The 14,349-nt window shown below is 35.1% G+C and overlaps 1 protein-coding gene across 7 annotated transcripts in view; it reads left to right on the forward strand.

Moving 5' to 3' along the window:
- Positions 1–14,349, forward strand: part of LIN28B (lin-28 homolog B) — a 141,076-nt gene that overhangs the window by 5,593 nt on the left and 121,134 nt on the right. For 2 of the 7 annotated variants that reach the window (XM_024249173.3, XM_054557924.2), the window contains exons 2-3: positions 4,347–4,395; positions 11,984–12,171. In XM_024249173.3, coding sequence (XP_024104941.1) covers positions 4,362–4,395; positions 11,984–12,171 — 222 coding nt within the window. In that variant the 5' untranslated portion in view covers positions 4,347–4,361. Of the gene's footprint in view, positions 1–4,346; positions 4,396–10,799; positions 11,141–11,286; positions 11,730–11,983; positions 12,172–13,054; positions 13,100–14,349 lie in introns of those variants that run through there. The other 5 variants (XM_054557926.2, XM_024249176.3, XM_054557925.2 and 2 more) reach the window with 4 other exon arrangements.

Genomic DNA, 14,349 nt, shown 5'->3' on the forward strand with positions numbered 1-14,349 from the left:
ATGTGAAGCTTGTTTTCAAACTCCAATAGCCTAATATTTTTAAACTGTAGAAAGTCATGTGTAACTATTTCTCTTACTTTTAAGTAAATTATTTTGTTTAGATTTTCTGTTCCTGTGTATGATTGAGGGTACATCAGCAACATTTCCAGCTACATCTATGATTAAAGTAGGATGTTCTGTTAAATTGCAAAATAATTTATCCTGATTTTACTGAGGCAGCATTTGAATTTAGTCTGTTGACTAATTGCAAAAAATAATTACAGTAAGGTTTTTAATAGATATCAAATTTTCGTTTAAAGGACAATGTAAGGAAACACTTTCATAAAGCACCTTCATTCACTTCAGTGTTGAACTTCCATGTTTAATATTTTATTTGATGTGCGTGTGTGTTATATTTTAAGTTATAGTCAATTTAAATCAGTATTGTGCTTTGGGTTTTACTCTGGTGTTAGTGTAATATTAATATAATGTAATATTATATTAATAATATAATGTAATATAGTGTAATATTAATATAGTGTAATATTAATATAGTGTAATGTTTGCTATATGATTTTAAGTAATGTTATTTTAAAACGTTTTCTCTTGCTAGGAAAGAAAAATCTGTGTTGCCTTCCAAAGAATATAGTTCAGTGATAGTTGACACATACTATAGATTAATTTTTCTTTAAACCATAAAGTGAATATTTATTATAGTAAGTTATAATGTACTTTACACTTATGTTATTTTAGAAAATACTGACTGTAACAGAAACAAAAAATTATCTTAAGTATTTTTTTAAATGTTGAAAAATTCTGGAGATGAGAATAAGTAATGAAATAATTATTCTTATTATGGTGTATACTATTCCTGATTGTTAAATCATTTTTGCAACTTAAAGTAAATTTTGCATTCATTAGTATTAGTAAAAGTTAGCATGATGTGAATTGAAATAAATTCTGAGTAATGTGAAATGTAGTAGTATTTTATTTTTATTCATCACTTCATTTATCTGAGCTTAACAGCTTGGCAATTTTTATTTTTATTTTTTGAGACAGAGTCTCGCTGTGTCACCCGGGCTGGAGTGGAGTGGCGGGATCTTGGCTCACTGCAACCCTCATCTCCCGGGTTCAGGCAGTTCTCCTGCTTCAGCCTCCTGAGTAGCTAGGATTATAGGCATGCGTGACCACGCCTGGCTAATTCATGTATTTTTGGTAGAGATGGGCCAGGCTGGTCTCGAACTCCGGATCTCAAGTGATCCACCTGCCTTGGCCTCCCAAAGTGCTGGGATTACAGGCATGAGCCACCGCACCAGCTGGCAATTTTTGAATGAATTACAATATATAATTCATAATAGCAATCATTTTCCTTTACATTTAGTTACAACAGTGGATTTTAACAATGAACAATATATAATGTATTTGCGAAGAATATTGTTATATATTTTAATAGAAAGTGTAAAATCTAAGAATGTTTGTGATGGATACTCTTTATAAGTTAGGCACTCCTATAGCAGTAAATCATATATTTAAATTAAAATAATTGGAATTATTTTGTATATGTGTATTTTATATTTGTAATATATGTATTTTATACTTATGAGATTAATTGCCTATCCAATTTTTTTTTATGAAAAGATGGTTTAACAACATTTTGCGTACAAGTCCTTTTTTTTTTTTTATTTTTTTTTTATAAAAGCCAACCTAGGAATAATCAGCCTCGGTACAGGAATTCATTGTCATTGGTTCAAAAAATATAATGAATACAAAATAATGCCAGAATTATAATAATGAGCTAAATATACACAGTCTCTCTAATCACAGAGCATAGGGTTCAGTTGGGAGAGAGAACATTTTCATGGACTGCTATAATAAACCACAGTACACTATTACATGGTAGAGACATTGTATTCAGTATGGAACAGTATGAAAAAGAGCTCTAAGTAGAGATCTAAATGATGAACGGAGGTTATTCTAGTGTAGGGGCAAAGAAGTGTTTTTGGGATTTCATAGGTTTAGATTTTTGTTTTCTAAGAAAACGTAATTAACTCTGTTAAATAAAATATTTTAACAAAATGTATTAAATACAAGGCCTGTTACGGTGGCTCATGCCTGTAATCCCGGCACTTTGGGGGGCCGAGGCGGGTGGATCACAAGGTCAGGAGTTCGAGGCCAGCCTGGCCAACATAGTGAAACCCCATCTCTACTAAAAATACAAAAATTAGCCAGGCATGGTCACACATGCCTGTAATCCCAGCTACTCGGGAGGCTGAGGCAGGAGAATCGCTTAAACCCAAGAGGCAGAGGTTGCAGTGAGCCTAGATCGCGCCATTGCACTCCAGCCTGGGCAACAAGAGCAAAACTGTCTAAAAAAAGAAAAAAAATTATTAAATATAAATACTCATGTATAAAATGTGAGTGGCTGTTTTTGGAGTATTCATGCATTTGAAGAATTATTTTAACTCCTGATATTTCATTTCAAAAAACAGTCACCTAGAATAAGAATATGAACATTTAAAATTATAAATATTTTACAGCTTATACCTGTCTCATTCCTATTATAGTTGTTCAGTCAATATTGGATGGATACATGATAATATCTATATATAAACTTAATATTTAAACTTCTATTTTTTCTACTCTTGTTTTTGAACAATTTTAAACCATTAATATTAGTGAAAAACACTGTGAAATAATTTCATGTTACTTTTCCTTTGAAGCGGACATTACTGTTAAAACTAGTATAACCAAGGACATCACATGTAAGTTTGAATAGTGAAAAATCTGAATGTTATTGTCAGTCAAATTGGCATTTTAAAAAAAACTCCAAAAGCTTATAGTTAGAGCTCTTGAATTAAATAGCATTATTTAGCTAACTTTCTTACATTATTTGATTTTGACTTTATTAAACCTATTTGTGATAATTCGTCCAAATTATTTGCAAAGGCTTTTTTTTTTTTTTTTTACAAACACTATCTATTGTATTTACACATCTTTAAAATATGTTGGCTTGAATTCTTCTCTAAATATAAGCAGATAGGATTAAGAATAGGCTGTGGACTATTAGAATAGAAAGGCAGAAGCTACAGTTGTGCTGAAATATTTATGTACAATAATTATACTCACGCATAAGCCAAATGTGCAAAATAAAACTTGATACAGGTTCAATGTAAAGGAAAGCTCTATTTCATTAAGTGTCTGTAATGAATTTTGTTAAAGTTAGAATCTGTCATTATCTTGTGTCTTTTGGTTGTAAACACACGCTAACTGAAGGATTTAATGCACAGAGGTTCACGTGCCTTTTGTTCACATTCTTCCTCTATTCTTTTCAAATCTAACTCGGTGGGATTGTCCTTTGTAAAAAGAACCTTGGGTCAACATTCAGTAGAACACTGCACTTGGAAAATTCTCCATTTCCTTTTGAGAAGAAAATTAGATTGCAACTTAAAGAATTTGCACAGAATGGTTTTACTTATTTTTTGTGAGTTGATATAGTAGGTATAGTGTGTAAAACTTAGTTAAGGAAAGACAACTCTGGGTGTAGCAGGTGAGTGCATATGTGTTCACACCAATCTGTTTTGCAAACCTTAATAACTGACCCAAGGATAAAAACAATAATTTAGTAGTCACCAGGAGTTCCTCTTCCAATCACTATACCTCATTACTATGTGGCCTCTTTATTGCAAGTTTTATTGTGTTGTGGCATCTGCCAATGGGTGTATTAGAAACATCAATATTTACTCATATTTAAAAAATGAGAACTGTTTGCTTTTTAAAAAACATTAACCCATTTAAAAATATAGGTTAAAATGCATATTAGATATTTTAAAATATACTTAATGACTAAATGTATTACCATTAATGTAATTTTTCATTCACTTGACTGCAACAGCCCCAGTATCAATTTTATAGTACTATCGTTAGATTCTCATGATTTATCTTCTAAAATATATCTGAAGAGAATAGTCAAATAAGTTAGTTCTTCAAGAAACATGATATTCTAGGTTAAGTAGATTTTAACTGTGCTTGGAAAAAATACTAGTATTTTAAAATTACAGTGTAAAATTAAATATTAAAATTTAAACTGCATTGTTCGTGATACCGGGATCTTTTGACTGCATCTTAATGGTCTTAAATGTTGTAAATGTTCTTTAAACTAGTGTCCTCTACTAGATATAAAAGGCAAGTATATGCCAATTGGTTATCTAATTTTGCTAGGTGAGTCTTAAACTGTGAAAAAAAGTTTACAGGTCTCTTCATAGAATCAAAACCTGGGCATTTTATTGCTTTCTAATGGCCATTACGATGAAGAAGAGGCAATTAAATAGGCAATTAATGTAGTACTGACTTGAGCTCTCTGATTTTAGGTTCTTCAGAAGAGGATGAGGTCATTCAACCAGGTTTCATCAGCCCCAGGTTAGTCTTTTTTTTTTTTAAATATTTTGTTTAATTAATGTTTTAAAAGATCAAGATCACTAGAGGCATATGAGAACTTGACAGCCCTCAGGAATTCTCCATCCTTTCTACTTTGGCAAGATGGGTACCAAGTCCTCCTATACTTCATCCTGATCACTCCATCTAAAAAACTGGTGTTCCCATAAGAATTACATGGACGACCTCTTCTAATTAACCCCTTTCCCCCACCCTCACTTTTAGCAGTATTGTATTTTGTGATTCCTTTTTCTGTAACTCAAGCAACATATATAATAGATATTTAAATGCTTATGGAGATGAATGAAAAGTATTCATGGTTTGTTTATTTTTGTAATTCCCAAAATAAAATATGCACTAACGAATATCTGCTGAACTAAATTAAAAATGGAGACATGGTGCTGTTTTAAAATAATTTATCATAACAGAAATAGCACAATATATTAGACATTTTGAGGAAATTTTTCTTATCTAGGAAGCTCTGTGTTGCTTTTCATAAACATATATCAGAATTTGCTCCTCATTTTCATAGGACAAAACTGAGTCATTTGAACTTTAATATTTTAAATCCAGACTTTTGACATGCTTTCTTATATTATTAAAATTAACTTAAAAGTTATAACACCACAATTTTTTAGTAACAATCTTATTTGATGATAATTTATTACTCTGGCTTGACCAGTACCACTTTGAAGGCACACATAGAAGCTGTGATATTGCAAAGTATATGAATATTAATAATAACTACAAGTAAAATGATGTTATTCTGTTATTAAACTTTTCAAATATAGGATTGTGAGTAGCAAGAGGAAAGCAGTAAGGATCAAAAAGTTGAACAAGGAAACCATGATAGGATTTCCATTTGAGAAACTGCTTTTTTTTTTTTTTTTAAGTGAATCTTGACATAGAGGTGATACTCTAATATCATGAAAAAGAAGATTCTCAAAAGTTGCTACAAATGTTTTAGTATACCACCTAGTTTCCTCTTATTATTGTTTTCATTTATTAATTTTTTATTTTTTTCCCCTTATTATCGACTGTGGTTTTTTGTTGGGGCCAGTTCAGAGACCTTTTTCTTTTCTGTTGGGAAATAATGTTAACACCAATGTGTTAAGTGACTGCAATAAAGTTTCATGTCTGTATTTCCTTGTGATTAAAAAGGATTGGAGGGGAAAGGTACAACTTTCACCAGAAGAATGGTTATTTCTAGAGATTACATTTCAAGTTAAAAGACTTTGAATATTCACTGGTCCAGTTTCCTCACTTTTACAGATGAAGAAACTGAGTCCCAGAGAAGTTTAGTGATTAGCCCAAGGCACAGATTGGTAAATAGGACCAGAATTGGTAAATAGGACCAGAATTCTGGCCTCCATTTTCTAGCTGATGCTTTTTCTCCACAGATTTGCTTCTCACACATGCTGATTTGCTTCAGGCATCTTTAAAGCCTGAAGATTTCTTTTAACTTGTCTCATCTTTTACCCTGCCACTCTTCTTTCCTTTTTCATTTCTGATATACTTGCCCTCTCCCCTCAAATAAACCCAAAGGGTAAATATTGAAATAAATACCTGGGAGACAGTCCACATTCTTATTTCAGTTGATTATTTTTTCATGAAATAGAGCTTTAAAGAATACTTTTATTCATTGCTTGAGGGAGGAAGAAAGAATAGTATATTAACATTATTTAGTGTTTGCTCCACAGACTCATGGTATTTATTGCAAAAAGACCTTTAAATTAGGAAACATACATGTTCAAGTAGTACAGTTGAAAAATACTTTCATTTTGCAGCTAAAACATGAAGCTTCCTTTTGTGCCATTTTGGGCAAAGTAATGTAAAACTTAGTACTAAATGATTTTTCTAGCCTGTTACTATTGTAATTAAAGTAATTTAAGAAAGTATTTGTTGAGCACAGTTTGGAAAATATTTTTCCTGCTTATTGGGAGAGAAGTATGTGAATGTAATAGGATTTTTGCTATTCCAGGTTTTTAAAAAGATACTTTCTACAGCTATTATGTATAATTTTTTAAAAAAGAGTTAAAAAATACTTTCTTCAGAATGTTAGTCTTAAAATAATGCTCCTTTTCTGAATTTTGTTGTAAATATTTTGCTGAAACATAACTGACCAAAAAGAAGGAAGCATTTGAAAATTTTGAAATGTAAAGGGAAATTTTGAAATATAAAGGCAATTTGTCTGGAAAACTTAAAATTTATGCTAATCCGTTTCTGTATTTCCATAATTTTACTTTATTATTCTGAGGAAAGTGTGTTAAGGTATTTAATGAAAGTCTCGAGAGATTTTTACCTCTGTATAAAAATTCTAACATTGAACCAATTGTGTGAAGCCAGAGCATTTTGCCTCCAGACAAGAAAATTAAATGAGAATAGAATTTTGCTTTTTGGAAACAAAAGCAAAGCGACCCAACTACATTCTGAAGTGCCTCTGCTGCAAGACCCACGCACCCAGTCGGGCGCGCCTTGCATTTGTCTCCATGTGGTAGGAATGTCAAGAAAGTTACCGCCAAGTGGTTTACCGAAACGCGGTGGAAGGAATCAGGACAGTTTGCCCGACGGGCGGGTCGGCGGCTTTCAGGCGGGAGAGATCTTGCCAGGGGCAGAGAGAGATCCCGAAAATCGCCCCCAGCCTTCCGTCCAGCCCTTTCTCGCCGACGTTTTTTCTTGATCCTCCGAAGGCCCAGGGCGACGTTTGCCATCGCGGCTTCCCGAAAGGACGGCGCCGGGTTTGCTGGAAGACAGCTCAGTTTTAGGCATGGCCCGGTGGGGGTGGGGGTGGTCATTTTCTTGGGTTCGGATTCCCTTTCTTTGACCGCACTTATCTTAGCTTTAGGAGATTCTGGCATCTCATAGGAAAAGGGATCAAATTATAAATGATATACGTCAGGAAATTCAGTAAAAATAGTAGGTTGTGCATAGTGTTTTTGCCATAGTAGTGAAGGCAGGGATTTCTTTTGTTTGGTGTTCTTGGGGACAAGATGACAAATGTAAAAGTCCCTTAATTAGTGAGAAATCACCAGCCTTCTTTGGATCTACCCCACTTAGGGAGAGGAGATGGTAAAGTGACGAATAAAGGGAAAAGTGACTGAGGAAAGAAAGGTGAGAGGAAGCTGCAGAGGCAGGAGGTGGAGGGAAAGCGCAGATATCTGCTGGCGCGGGGTCTGGGGTCTCAGGTCTCGGCCGCCTGGGGAGCGACCTGCCTGGAGAGGCGGGTTGCGATGGCAGCGCTGGGCTACAGACCCCGCCTTATTTGCGGGGAGGAGAGGACGGGTGGAGTCACTTGCCGCATTGCCACAGCCCCTCCTCCTAGTTTTAAGAAGAACCGAAGCATTGTTTCTGCTTTAACAGAAGTCACTCATTCCTTATAATTGAAAACAACGACGGTGGGCTCTGGCACCTCTTTCGGCTCCTTGTACTGTTGGAAAAAAAGTCTGGGAAAACGTGTACCTTGTTTTTTAAATGGGGATGATTGTGATAGCCAACAGGCATATGATAGGTTATTTCCTTGCTTTTTCCCCCCAGTACATTGACGATTCTTTGTAGCTACTTGAACTCATTTTAAAGACGTTTTGAAAGAACTATAAGTCAAGCTATAAAGTATTTGGCTTTTGCAGGAATAAAACACGCCTTTTGAGTCAAACACAGGTCTTTCAGGCACTAAAAACAAGTAGGAAATGAGAAAAAAATTAAAACCAGAAGACTTCAGGAAAGTGACAAATTGGAAAGCATTCTAGAAGACTCATAGGACGACTTTATGTGAAGGAAGCACTCTAGGAGCTTTAAAAGCTTATAGGCAATTTATACTATAAAAGGATTTTAGGCTCAAAAGTTTTGGGGGAAGGCACAGAAAAAACAGTGCCATATTCTTAAATTGGTGAGTGATTATTTTGTGTTTCTCAATGTGTCTCCTTTCTTTACTTCTCTCCCTTTCCAACTTCCTTGCTTTCTTCTTCCTTTTCCCTCAACCCTTCCCTCGCCTCTTCTCTTCCCCTTTCTTTTACCCTCCCCCAAGGTATGTAAATGCATTTGTCTTAAATTCTTCATGAACGAATTTTAGAGGATTTTTCAGGGTTCCCAGTTGGAAAAAGCCTTCTACACAACTTGAAAGGCTGATGTCCCTCTCAGGAAATGAATGAGTCGATAACCTCTGACACCAGTGACCACTCCAGTGAACCTTACCTTAATTCCACTAATACTGGAGGCCCCCAATCAGGCAAGACTGTGAATCTCATAACTATACTGTACAGTGTAGTTCAGTTATGGTATTCCACACTTTTCATCCACATGTTAATAAATTTGAATTTCATCAAATTTAACAATAAACAGATTCTGAATCTACCTGCATATTATGATTCTGGTTTTATAATGATTAAACTGTTTTCTAATTAAAAGCAAACTTAAATGAATATTTTACAAAGCTAAACTATACTGGCCTGTGAATTTTGTGATCATTACTTTTATGTAAGTAATAGCACTTCACCTCAATTTACATATTGAATACTTTCTGAGATTTTTTTTCCTCTTATACCAGATGTTGATTTTTTAAAGTGATTATTAAAATATGAAAAACATATAAATTACTTTCTCAATTTCATATTATGTCACAAGCTTAGCCTGTAATGCCATCATTGAGATTACTTTCTTGTCAGTATAATCAGTATAATAGAAGTAATTTCTACCATCAAAATAATGCCTAGTAAATGTTTTGTTAGTAAATAATTTTTTCAGAGCTTTGAGCTTTTGTTAAACTTTCAAAGTCATTGGATTTTTGCGCCTTTTCTCCCTAACAGCTGGCACATGATTATTCCTCCGAAAATAAATAAAATGAGAAAGTAGCCCTTTTTCCTGAGAAATAACAAAAGGAATAACACACACAAAAAATCTTTCCAAATTGATTAGTTTTGATTAAACCTTTTATCACAAACAGCTGAAAATAACTTTTATTTTTTATACATCCATTTTCCAATCTGAACCAATTAAATTTATATTTAGTTGTTTAATATGGGGAGGGAGTATAAATAGGTGTATACAGCTTTTTCCATAGCTCTTCGATTCATAATCCCTACATTTTAGCTTGTGTGAAGCAGTGCTGGAGTATGGATGTGTTTGAAGAGACTGGGAGGGGGATTGCTGGCATGGTGGGGGAGGGTCAACTCAGTAGCTTTGTCGAAGGAAGTGGTATCTGAACAGTTAGTTTCTTGGTAAACTGCTTGTTTAAGAAAATGGGGGGTGGGGTAGGCAAGTCTGGTGGTGCGTTTTAAGGTTTTAAAATAGCGATATTTTATATTTTAAAGGAAATAAAGTATTTTTAGTTAATCTATAATATTTATTGTAGTATTCGATAAGGGCAGTAATACTGTTGCCAGCATCTTGTAATCAATCGGTTGAACCAGTTTGAAAGGTAAAGGGGGTAGGCATTTTGAAACTGGAGGTCAGTTGAGGAAGGACAGTAGGAGCTTCATCCGTTATTACATTTTCGTTTATTCATCTCTTCTAGCCATTGGTAGTGGACTTTTAAAATGTCAGGGTACAAGTCAATATGATATGAATTTACCTTTTTTCTCCCACTTGTCCTTCTTTCTCCACCCCACCCCCTGCCCGCGCCGGCTTTTTTTCTCTCCCACCTCTTTCTTTGACTCTGCTGCCGCCTATCCTGGCGGCTCCTCTTCACCTCCCCTGCCTGGCGATCCCCTCCCCCTCCTGCCCTATGTCCTCCGGCTCTTGGGGAACAATCGCCACTGATTGAGGTTCACTCTATGTTAGGCTGGAAAACTGGGCTGTTATTTAGGAAGTCATTAATCACATCTCCTCCCCCGGAAAGAGATGGCAGAGAAACCTGTGAAGTACAATTCCTTACCAACCCCCTCTAAAATTTTCCAAAATGGTTTACCTAAACACAATTTGACTATATGAAGGTGATAATGATTTTTCTAGTAGAATTTTATTTTAAATTTGCAAAAATTTCAGGCATAATCAGGTAATTTATGTGCCTCTGCATTTTCCTAGGTGTATGTTTTCATTATCTAAAGTTTCATGGGGATGTAATTAGGTTTAATTAGATCTTTTCTAAATTATATATTTTCCTCTAAGAATTGAATTAAATATGAAATTAGCGTTCCAAGCAGGTTTACTGCCATGGAATGGCTGAATTCTTAAGGGGAAAAAAAGCGTTAACACCGGTTGTTTTATTTAAACGACCCCCTCCCATGATTTTATTTAGTCAGGCTTGTGTGTAAGGCACGCGTGTGCACATATATGACTGCCTTTTTTTCTAAATCTATGATTCACAAGGACCCTCCATTGTGTTTAAGTAGAAGCACGAAATCAGCATTCTGATTTATCCTAAAGAAGCGTTCCAAATTGTCTTTAAGATAACATGTTTGAGTTTTTCGTGTTCATTCATAAATTATTTTGATGTCAGCATAGATGAAATGGCGATTGGTTATCTCTTCCTCTTGCCAGCCCCTTAAGGATACGAGGTGAAATTAGTAGCAAGAAAGCATGTAATTGACAAAGTCACGTGTGCTCAGGGGGCCAGAAACTGGAGAGAGGAGAGAAAAAAATCAAAAGAAGGAAAGCACATTAGACCATGCGAGCTAAATTTGTGATCGCACAAAATCAAGATGTTAGATTGATGCAGAAGATCACTCCGTTCCAAAGGGAAAGTTTTCATCTCACGAGTTTGGAGCTGAGGGCCCGTGGGGCAACATGGCCGAAGGTTAATTTTCTTTTCTATTGTTTTACTGTGAATTTCTTTCTTCTTTTCTCCTCCCCCTCCCCCTCTCCCACCCTTCTTAGACCGTCCCCCCCTTCCCCTTTTACCCCAATACTGGGCATTACCTCCCAACCCCCCATCACGCAGTGGGGCTTTCTGCAAACCTATTGTTATAGATCTCCAAAAATGTTTTGTACCGCCCACACTGATTCACAACTTGAAAAGCTTTCAGGGGGCTATTGTTTGAATTGTGTGAGTGTGATTAAGCGCAGTTTCAGTTAGTGATTCCAAGAAAACTTTTATACACCTGCCCCCTCCCCCATTCCAACCCAACTTTAATTGAAAGTTATGGGGGGGAGGGGAATGCACATTGCAAATAACGCTGGATTCAGTGCTGCCCCATGTGCCTTAACTAGTAGCTCTAAACCATCTTCACGATTTCTCTTTCCTCCTTGTGCCCGCCAGAGAGAATAGTTTTGCTGAAAATTTCTTTGTCAATGGGATCAGTATTAAATCAGCAATATACAAGTAAAGTATCGCATGCTGTAATGTAAAATGTGGCTGAAAAATGGAGTTAAATGAATAAGTACACGTATGTATAGAAACGTGGAAGTTGGTGTGATCGATAGAACAGTGTGGCTTCCCCCTCCCCCGCTTTCCTTTTAACCCTTTTCATTTTAAGTATTTTCTGTGGAGAAAAGAAATCAAACCATTAACAAAAAATTTTTTTTCTGTTACCCTTCACCCCCACCCCCAGGCAGGCAACTTTTTTTTTTTTTTTTTTAAATCTTTGAATGCACATTGAATGGGAATACAGACTGACTTTTTTGTCCTGTTCCTTCTCAGGCGGGGCGAGCAAAGGTGGTGGTGAAGAGCCCGGGAAGCTGCCAGAGCCGGCAGAGGAGGAATCCCAGGTTTTGCGCGGAACTGGCCACTGTAAGTGGTTCAATGTGCGCATGGGATTTGGATTCATCTCCATGATAAACCGAGAGGGAAGCCCCTTGGATATTCCAGTCGATGTATTTGTACACCAAGTAAGCCAAACTTTTTTGTCCCCCTCTTCATGTTTTTCCATGTGGAGGAGCTGATCGGTAGTTATGCCAATAGACGTACAATAAGATGCCCTTCGGTATATTGAAAGACAAAATCTTCCCTAAAATCACTAGGTAGTCCAACGTTTAGGGTACGTATGTGGGCCTTTTCCTGGATTTTCTGTCTAAACGGAAAAGAAAATATTTGAAATTTCACCATATATATTAAGGTTGACGTTATTAGCATTTCCCCCTGCTTCATTCTACAGCGAAATAGTGTTCTTGTAGCTTCCGGTATTATCTATACAATATACTCTGTCGCCTGTATCTGGTGAATGGGTAGAAAAATGAAGAAACATGATCATTTTAAGGTTGAAAAAACAAAGCGAAACAGTTTGCTGTGGAAAGAAATGTATAGATTGCCTTATTTTAGACACCTCTAGTCACAGTAGCTCCCTTTATTATTTCATCCCTGCCTGTCCTGTAGTCATTTTGTAGACTCAGATCAAAATAATTTGACTTCATAGTAAAATAAAATAGGACACTGTTGGCCTAGTGTGGTTGTAAAGAAATGTGTGCAATAGAGGGATGCTTGACAAACATTTTAGAAATGTGCTCCGTGTAGTCATTGGTCTATGTATACTGTCTCTTTAAGAGACTGAACTCAAAAAAACATGTGGCCAGAGGCGGCTCTAGCTTGTGTGTTTAAAATGTGCTGGTCTGCTACTTGGGGTAAATTTCCACTTTTGCTTGTATTGTGTTGTAATTTTTAAAGATGTTTTAATACCAAACAATTTCATTGCTTTCCATTTTCAAAATTTTACCCAGGAAATAATGAATTAATACTTCTGCCTTTATTCCTCTCTACTGCTTAATCCCTTTATAGTAAAAAAGATACTTTTATGGAAGCCGATTGTTTCCTCAAAGAAAGGTAAATATAAATTTTCTGTAGCGAATTCATAGTTAGAAATAAAGAGGTTTACGACTAAAGAGGTTTATTTTGGCATGATATCTAAGTTAAAAAGAATTGAATGAAAGGCTGTTAATACTACAGATTGACTGACAGATACATACGTGAAATACTTGGTATATTTGCTTGAAAAGTATATATTTGATACTGTGTTGCATGTTCCTAGTAATATTTATACCCCCTTCCCTAAGGAATATCATCTTCAAATTAAATATATAAACAATAGAAACATATGAAACCATTCTGTTTTGGTCTGTTGTCCTGTGGTGCTTGGTAGCTTCCTGACCTTGCTGTGTGGTGTGTGTTTTCCTTTCCTGAAGGCCTGGCCATCATTATTGGCTGTTTATATGTGGAAGGATCAGCATAATCTGTGAATTGAAACAGGGTTTAAATACACAAATACGAGTCCACATACAGGCTACTGGATTTTATGCTTCCTATTTTATAGTGCAAAATGAAGCTACATTTTCTGTTTTTTCCCCTCTAAGACTGGATGACAAAAATCACTGACAAATCCATTTTCTCTCAGGCTCTTTCTTCCCCCTTTGAACCTTCTTTAGGTTGTTAAATTGTTTTTTATGATCTCATAAATTTGTTTTATAGATGAATGAAAAAAATAACCCTTTTCTTCTTTGTCTGGTCACACCTTTTTATAATTTGATTTTCTATGTTTACCTTCTAAAATATTCATCAAATGTGAAGATATTTTCTTAACCAATGTTAGTGTTTAGAACCACAAGACATTTGTGTTTACACTATTTAATGATTATATATTGATAAACATTCCTCTATTCACTGAATTAAAACATGTAGCTGCTGAAGTTTTTAAAATATATAGCTGTTTCTATACTATAAACATTGATTTTTAAATAGTTGACTTAATCTTCAGTTACATACAGTAGTATATACATACAGTTCATGTATATATTAAAAGGACACTATTAAATGATGCCTAGTTAAAGAGGTTTCTTATATTGTAATATACATAAATTGTATATAAATTGTATGAATAATTGTTTTGAAGAAGGCAGGAATCCTACTGATGTTAGCCAAGCAACTACAAGTAACAGATGGTTGTAAATGATACAGGTATTAAGTGTGCATCACTTATGGAATAAGGTTGCAATTCAAGACTATTTCATAGAATTTTAAAAAACATTTTTATTATTATTTTAGAGGCCTTTTTAGTTTTATAAGCATTTTTGAAAACA

This window comes from Pongo abelii, chromosome 5 (assembly GCF_028885655.2).
Source record: "Pongo abelii isolate AG06213 chromosome 5, NHGRI_mPonAbe1-v2.0_pri, whole genome shotgun sequence".
Taxonomy (NCBI): domain Eukaryota; kingdom Metazoa; phylum Chordata; class Mammalia; order Primates; family Hominidae; genus Pongo; species Pongo abelii.